The sequence below is a fragment of the Quercus suber genome, unplaced genomic scaffold (assembly GCF_002906115.3).
Source record: "Quercus suber isolate HL8 unplaced genomic scaffold, Cork oak 2.0 scaffold_597, whole genome shotgun sequence".
NCBI lineage: Eukaryota > Viridiplantae > Streptophyta > Magnoliopsida > Fagales > Fagaceae > Quercus > Quercus suber.
Genome location: NW_027070041.1, coordinates 333,230 through 340,746, shown reverse-complemented (window position 1 = coordinate 340,746; position 7,517 = coordinate 333,230). Strand labels below are relative to the sequence as shown.

At 35.4% G+C, this 7,517-nt stretch overlaps 1 protein-coding gene across 1 annotated transcript; it reads left to right on the top strand.

Annotated features, from left to right (window-relative positions):
* The first annotated feature begins 479 nt into the window (after positions 1–479).
* Positions 480–3,577, top strand: LOC111992197 (uncharacterized). Its single transcript, XM_065764974.1, has 5 exons — positions 480–513; positions 849–962; positions 1,716–1,811; positions 2,385–2,480; positions 3,126–3,577. Coding segments are annotated over exons 1-5 (567 nt in total). The 5' UTR covers positions 480–512; the 3' UTR covers positions 3,386–3,577.
* Positions 3,578–7,517: the final 3,940 nt, after the last annotated feature.

Here is a 7,517-nt window from a genome sequence, read left to right as displayed (position 1 = left end):
TCCCTACTCAGAAAAACATTCAGGCGCATCACCGCAGGAGGCAACCCAGCCCAAACACAAAAAAGGCTCCTACAGATAGTAAGTTCAAATTAGAACGAATAATACTTCTAAAAAAAGGTAAGTTTTTTTTTTTGGTGGTTAAATGCAACCACGGGGAAAACATTACAGTCAGATTTACTGCATAAGTTTCATGAAAATTAATCTAAACAAAGAGGCTTAAAATCCTTCACTGGTCTCTTAAATCAAACCATCTTTTATCATATCATTCATCAACGGTCGAGATCCAACATCCAAAGGGGCCCTCACTGACATGTTTCAGCTTGAGAATCCTGTCTTCTTGGTTTTCAAGTCAAGAAATGGAAAATGCCAAATTATGGCACTTTTCAGTCCCACGCGGTCGTTGCTTATGTTCAACTCCTTAACTCTGTTCCTCAACTATGCATACATATATACATGCGTCTAATTCGTTTTTCATTTGTATTTTGTTTCAACTTTCAAGAAGAAACCACACAAGTGAGCTCCATCTTATACCTATCTATGCTTCTTCCATTATTAGCGTTTGTTCTATACTTATATCTTTCTTCCTCTTTCTTATAATAATATGTTTTTTTAATTACTAGTTGATTTTAGAATTTGAATACAAATTAAAGTCTGATTCTGTCTTACTCAAATTAATCTTTCCATTACCTTTCGTTGCTTTTTGATTTTGAAGTGTAATAAAACCCAAAAGTGAATATTTGCATGTGGGTTTCTGTTCTTTGCATTTTCTGGATTTATTTTTTGTCTATAGCTTTTTGTCTTTTGGGGTGATTTCTAACCTTCTTTAAATTTGCTTTTGGGTTTGGAAGTGTATCCAACTGTGAAGGTGAGGGTAAATGAACAAGATGATCGGTTTCCTCCCAGAAATCATGATAATGGATCAATGCTGTTTTTAAGTCTTATGGATTCCCTGTCCATACAAGGTATATATTATATATTTGAATAGGGTTTAATCTCTTTTTATAAAAAAGAGCTAATAATGTCACAGAATTACAAGACTTTTAATATTATGTATAAGTACTTATTATTTATATTAATATTGTAACTATTGATACGAATGTCATGGATTCATTTTTTATTGGACATACAATTGAGCTTTTTGTCTGCCTATCTATTTCCAGAGAATTTATATTTATTGTGTGAAGGAAAATCTAGACATATTCATTTTGAATAGGATTACAGGATATACCTATAATTTATATGAATAAAATATTTATTAGAAGGATATGCAAATATATATATATATATATATCTTTGATTGGCCAAGCTTTTCCCCTAATCCAAAAAGGAAAAAGAAGTAATACTTTTTGTTTGGTTTAAAAGGTTTGATGATACAAATTGTTTTTGAAAAAGCACTTTATAATATTGAAATTGATAATTTCATTTGTAATGTAATATGATAAATTATTATCAATTAATTGTCTCAAAAATTTAAGTGAATAGAAAATGGTAAATTTTATTACTTAATTATTATTCTCAATTGGTTTGACACCTTCTAATGTTTTTAAATAAGATATTCACAATTTAAATCCCTCATACCTCAACTATATATTGAATATAAAAATAAAACACACTCAAAAATAGAATGCTTATAAGAATATTGTCATAGCTACCGGCAAAGAAGCTTAAATTGGTCACATAGTAATTTAATCCTTGATCAAATTATACTCTCGCAGCAAAGGAGAATCGGATTGATTCCCCTTCATCTATTGCTGGAGTCACAAAGGCTCGTGTCCCAAATTTCTCAGCACAATTGATTCCTATGTCCAAAGGTAAAGTTTTCATTCTGTAATTTTTTTTTTTTTTGCAATATGATTGTTGTTTTCAGTTTCTTTTCTACATAACTTAATAAAAAAAGAGGAGTAGGTAATGTGTGTTTCATGCAGATATATAGATATGTATAAAGTTTAGCTACAAAATTGGTTGTAATCTAAGGTTACAACATTACTCAATATATTTTTATTGGATGTGAATTTTGACAAATTTATCATTAAATTACATCTTCTTCTTATATCCTCTATGCTTGCAAAATTTCTAGAAAATTAAAGATCAATAGTTATGTCATCAATAAATTATTTAAATTGCAAGTTTTTCTAGTTTAAAATTACGCATAAAATATAAACTTATAGATCATATAGTAAATAATATCTAACTGATACAAAATTTGACATGTGAATTAAGAGCATAAAGAACACGCAATTCAACAATTAGATTTTCAAAATATAGAGTAATGATTATTTTTTTAAGTAAAGTTATAGATTTAGGTTACAACCAATTTTGTAGCTAAACTTTGTCCAATAGATATTATCCTATTTATTTTGTCAGATAAATAACTTACTTCTCAGGAACAGTGAAGAAAAACGACAAACAAGTTGATAAGAGTAGTGAACAGAATAGAACTAATTCAGCTCCACGCCCACGAGCTATCCTATCCAGTCCGGGTAATCAGATTTGTTTTATTGCATTTGCATGAGTATGGGTTGTGCATGGATTCTAAAATTTTGTTGTCATGTTTTGAATGATCAAAATAATCTTATAAGAGATTGTCTATCCTATAGAAAAAAGATATACACCTAAGGCTAAAATAGTAATTCAGCAAAAAAAGGGGGTGGCGGCTAAAGTAAAAAAACTATAACCTCATAAAATCATAAAATGTATAAAATTCAAACTTACCCAAACCCTTCCCATTTTCTTCGCTAGTTAAAATTTGTTTCCTATATCTTATTTTCTCCCTTTTATCTGATTGCTTTTAATGTTAACTTCATCATCGTGTTTTTAACAAAGTTAATAATGTATAATGCAAAATTGAGTTTTCTACCCAAAAAAAAATAAATACAAAATTGAGTTTTTTTTTTTTTTTTGGGAGCTTTTGAACGTGCATATAAATGTCTAAATTCTAATATAAAAAGGGTAATGCTACATATATAACATTTTCACAAAGTTTCCTGACCAGTTGATATAGCAACATCAGTTTCACCTTGGTCCAGGACTTTATCATGTACTAATCACAATAGACCATATCACTTTCATTTATAGCTTTTTTCATGCCAAATTTGATAGTATTCTTTTTTTCCCCCTTTTTTAAGATAATGATGGGATGATTGGAAGTCGGAACAAATTAATGGAAGAAAAATCTTCGGATTATAGTACAAAAAAGAAGATGCAAGCCCAAACTAAGGTTGTGCATAATCAGGTAAAGGCAGCAAGGCCTCTAAACACCAAAAAAGTCTCCCATGGGGTATCAGATGACAAGAGTGGCCCTAAGCAAAGAAAACTTCATGAACCTGTAATCCAAAAACAGAAGCCCCGTTTTAGAGAAGGAAAATCAAGCCTCAATGCAAAGTAAATTTCTACCAAATGCTGCGTTATGCTTGTACTTTTGCTTTTACTATTATGCATTTTAAAGTTCATGTTTTGAATAGGCCAAATGGCTTGTTCCCTTCATGATGTTGGGTCTTCAACTTTTCATGTGTAATGTATAAGTACCCTATAAGGCCTTTGAGAACATAAGTATTGAGAAACTTCATTTTGAATTGTACTCGCACCTTGAATCCTATTTTTCTCGATTGCTTATAATTTAATTTCCAAGATACATGTAATCATACACAACAGAGCAATATACCATAAAAAAGGGGCCAAATCTCTCTCTCTCTCTCTCCCCCCCCCACCCTTCTCTCTCTCCTTGGCAGGCCACCGCCGATCTCTCATCAAGTTGGTTTTGGTCAGTTAGTGTTGTTGACCATTGCTTCTTCTGTGGGAACTCTGATTCTCCTTCAAAAATTAACTTTCAACTCTCTTTGATCCACTGCTTAACAATTGGACTTCTTTGCATGGGCTTTTATTTTTACCTTTCTCCCTTGCCATTCTTTTCCATTGGGCTGTGGTCTTTGCTTTTTCTTCTACTCCTTAGCCCGTAACCTCAGCCATGCCTTCCTTTTTTCCCATTTTGCTAACTACGGGTTTACTTAGGCTATTAACCTCTATCTCCTCTTTTTCTAAATGGGCTTGTTGGCCCACTAGTGAGAAAGCCTTAGCCATGCTTTTATTTTCCTTAAGCCACACATGAGAGTATTGAGAGAGTAATTTTGCACAACACGTGCTTCTGACACACCCACAGTGGGCTGTTCCATCTGAGTGGAGTGAGTGCATGTGACTCCATGCGCTCTGTCTCCGTTAGAGACTTCGTGTGGTTCAAAATTTTTTGAATTTGAAGTTGAACTGTTCCGTTTTCTTTGCCATCTGAACCGTGACCTTCATCGGACACAGAGGCAGAGGATAGCTTCGTAGTGGTTAAATTATTACCTCAAATTGATCCGCACTGCCTTCTTCTCGGACTCCACTACCAGTAGACCGTGACTTCTCCAACCCCACCTTTGGGTTTCCTTGAGCACGGAGCCATTCACCATATTGTTTGGTGTTTTGCTGGTCAGAGGGGTCTTTGCAATGCTTCTCATCATGACCCAGCTTCCCACATTGAAAACAAAAGGTTGGAGCCTTTCATACCTGAAATTTACCCAAAATATTTCTCCTTCCACGCTAGCAACCTTGCCCCCCCTTCTAAGAGGCTTATCAAGTTGAAGTTCCACTCTAATTCTCATAAATTTCGCTTGATCTGACTGTCTTGCTCGCCGATCAACTTCAATAAACTTTCCTATGTTATTTCCAAGCTCTCTACCAACTTCATCAGACATAAGTTCAAAGGGGAGTCCCCATATTTGAACCCAAAAGGGGAGTGAGTAAAATTAATGTTTGTGGCTTGAGAGTCCCCTACGCCATCTGCACAACAATAGTAGATTATTTTCAAAGTTCCACGATCCATTTTGCTCAACCTATTTCAGTTGATACTCCGATCTAAATTTGAACTGCATGATGCTATTACCCACATCAACGATCTATAAATCTGAGCCCATCTTCCATGCCATCCTCAATGTGTTCTTTAGTGCTCTTAGATTCTGGTTTCTGTCCGCTAGTAACCGACCAAACAGAGAGAGTGAACATTCTTCCAATAGATCAGATTTGCATCTTGTTTTTATAGAGATTTCTTCTTCCTCTTCCTTTGTGAGGCGAAGGTTTGACAGACCCTTCACCACCGTGTGTTCCATGGCAGTGTTGGGAAGAAAAAAGAAGAAAAACTCTCTAGAGAAAGTCCTTGTTACAGTTGACAGGGAGGAAAGACTCACGAGAGAGAAAGCTTCTACTTTAGGAAAGAGAGAGAGGCTCTACTTAGGAGAGAGAACCTACGCACGACAGGTCATTCGTAAGAACATGACAAAATACGAAGCGAGTATAATTATTTATCATTTTATATATATATATATATATATATAATGAATTGTTTGTCTTTAACTTTAATAATTGTTAATTCCTCTAAGCAAGGATGGTACCACAATATTGGGAATCTCCAAATTCATACATTTATAAACGAGTTCTAGCAAAATATAAAAGTGGCATCTAGAGTTTTCCTAATTTTGAAATAGCCCCAAATTCTTATATATTTAGAAATCGTTCCTAACATGATGCTAAAATCTTAATCAGTACTTTAAAGACCTTACCAATATAAAATAAAATAAAATAAAAAACTAGAACACAAGGTTTTGAGGTTAGACTGTAAATTTATTGGAGATCAAACCATAATGATATAATGATTAATTAAAATAAAAATAACTGAATCAAGGCAAATAGAAAATAGTAATATATAATAAATTAAATTTTTTTTTAAATTAAAAACATTAGTAAAAAGCAAGGACTTTACCATCCCTTTTTAAGGCTAAAGGGGGGAGGAGGGGGNCCCCCCCCCCCCCCCCTTCTCTCTCTCTCTCAAACTCGACGTACTCAGTACTCACCATGCATATTGTTGTAATCATAAATTATCTATCATTTTTTTTTTTTTGGAAAGGTGAAAGATTTGGAATTAAACCAAATAAGAGTCATTACAGATCATTCTGCACAGCAGTGCAAAAACTAAACATTACAACAGATCAGATTGAAGGAAAGTAGCTACAACTGGAGGTGTAACTCCTTTCCAAAGGCAATGAGAACCGGATCTTCTAGCGTGTTGAGCTAACTCATGAGCCACTGAATTAAAGTTTCTGCTTAAATGCTTAAAGAAGCAAGATTCAAAGGACTCACAAGTTTGAAGGATTCTCTAAATGATGTGTCCGAAGCTGCTACCAGTGGCTTTTTCTTGAATTGCTTGAATGAGATTTGAAGAATTTGATTCAACAATAACCCAAGGAAGCTGAAGCTCTTGAGCCAAAAGCACACCTTGCTCTACAGCCATGATCTCCGTAAGCTCAACAGGGAAGCAAGCTTGAAGAGGCTTGCAAAGGGCAGCCACCACTTGACCCAAACTATCTCTAATGATAACACCAATACTTAAGGAGTAATCTGATTCTAATGATGCCCCATCAACATTGATTTTATGAACTCTAAGGGGAGGAAGAGTCCAGCTGGATGGGGGAGCTCTAGCTTGGTTAAAATCCCATGTGGCTGAATAAACAAAGTCATCAATATTGTTTTTAGCTAGCTGCCACACCAGCATAGGAGGCAGCCCACTACCTTCATGAACCAACTTGTTTCTGTTGAACTAGACAGCCCAAGCAATAGCAAAGAAAAGTTCTAAATCTTAGAGTGTTGCATGGGAGAGAATATAAAGTATAGAGTCAAGGAAGGACTTCTTGATACCATGGGTGCTCAAAGGGTTCTCAGACCAAAGACTCCAAACTGAAGATGAGAAAGCACAGTCAAGAAGAGCATGGTCCAAATTTTCAGCTTCATTTCCACACACTAGGCAGCTTTTAGTTTGTGATATCCCCTGCTGTAGATTGCCTCCATAGTAGGGAGGCCATTAACACATGCTCTCCAAGCGAAGATTTTGATTTTGGCTGGGAGATTAAGATGCCAAAGCTTCTTCCAAATTGGCTTCCAAGGATCACCATTAGAGCACTCCTCACCCACCATAGAGTTCAACAGGTTAAGGGCTACGTGGTAGGCACTTTTGACAGTGAAGACTCCACGGCAATTTCCCAACCAAATAATTTTATCTTCAGGGAGGTCGTGGCTTAAGGGTATCTTCAGGATTGTGTCTGCTTTAAAGGGGAGGAAGGTAGCCCTTACTAAGTTCATTCTTTACCACTATGTCGTTGGATCAATGAGAGAAGAGACCATTGGGAAATGGGGGTGTTATTTGGAGGAGAGATAGTCTTATAGGTAGATGGGGTTGGCAGCCATTTGTCGTCCCAAATATGGATTAACTTCCCGTTACCAACTCTCCATCGAGTTCCCCTTCTTATTACTTCAAGGCTACTGTGGATGCTTCTTCAATAGTATGAAGGAGAGTTACCAAGCTTTGCATTTAAAATATCCCCAATAGGAAAGTATCTGGATTTGAGAACTCTTGCCACAAGAGATTGAGGATTTTGGAGGATTCACCAAAGTTGCTTTGCTAGCATTGCTTTGTTGAAGGTTTGCAAATTTCT

Bases quoted from the DNA above. Each gene is read 5' to 3' on its own strand.
- LOC111992197 (XM_065764974.1), top strand. The intron at 963-1,715 runs GTATATATTATA...ATACTCTCGCAG, and splicing joins GGATTCCCTGTCCATACAAG to CAAAGGAGAATCGGATTGAT. The intron at 2,481-3,125 runs GTAATCAGATTT...CCCTTTTTTAAG, and splicing joins AGCTATCCTATCCAGTCCGG to ATAATGATGGGATGATTGGA.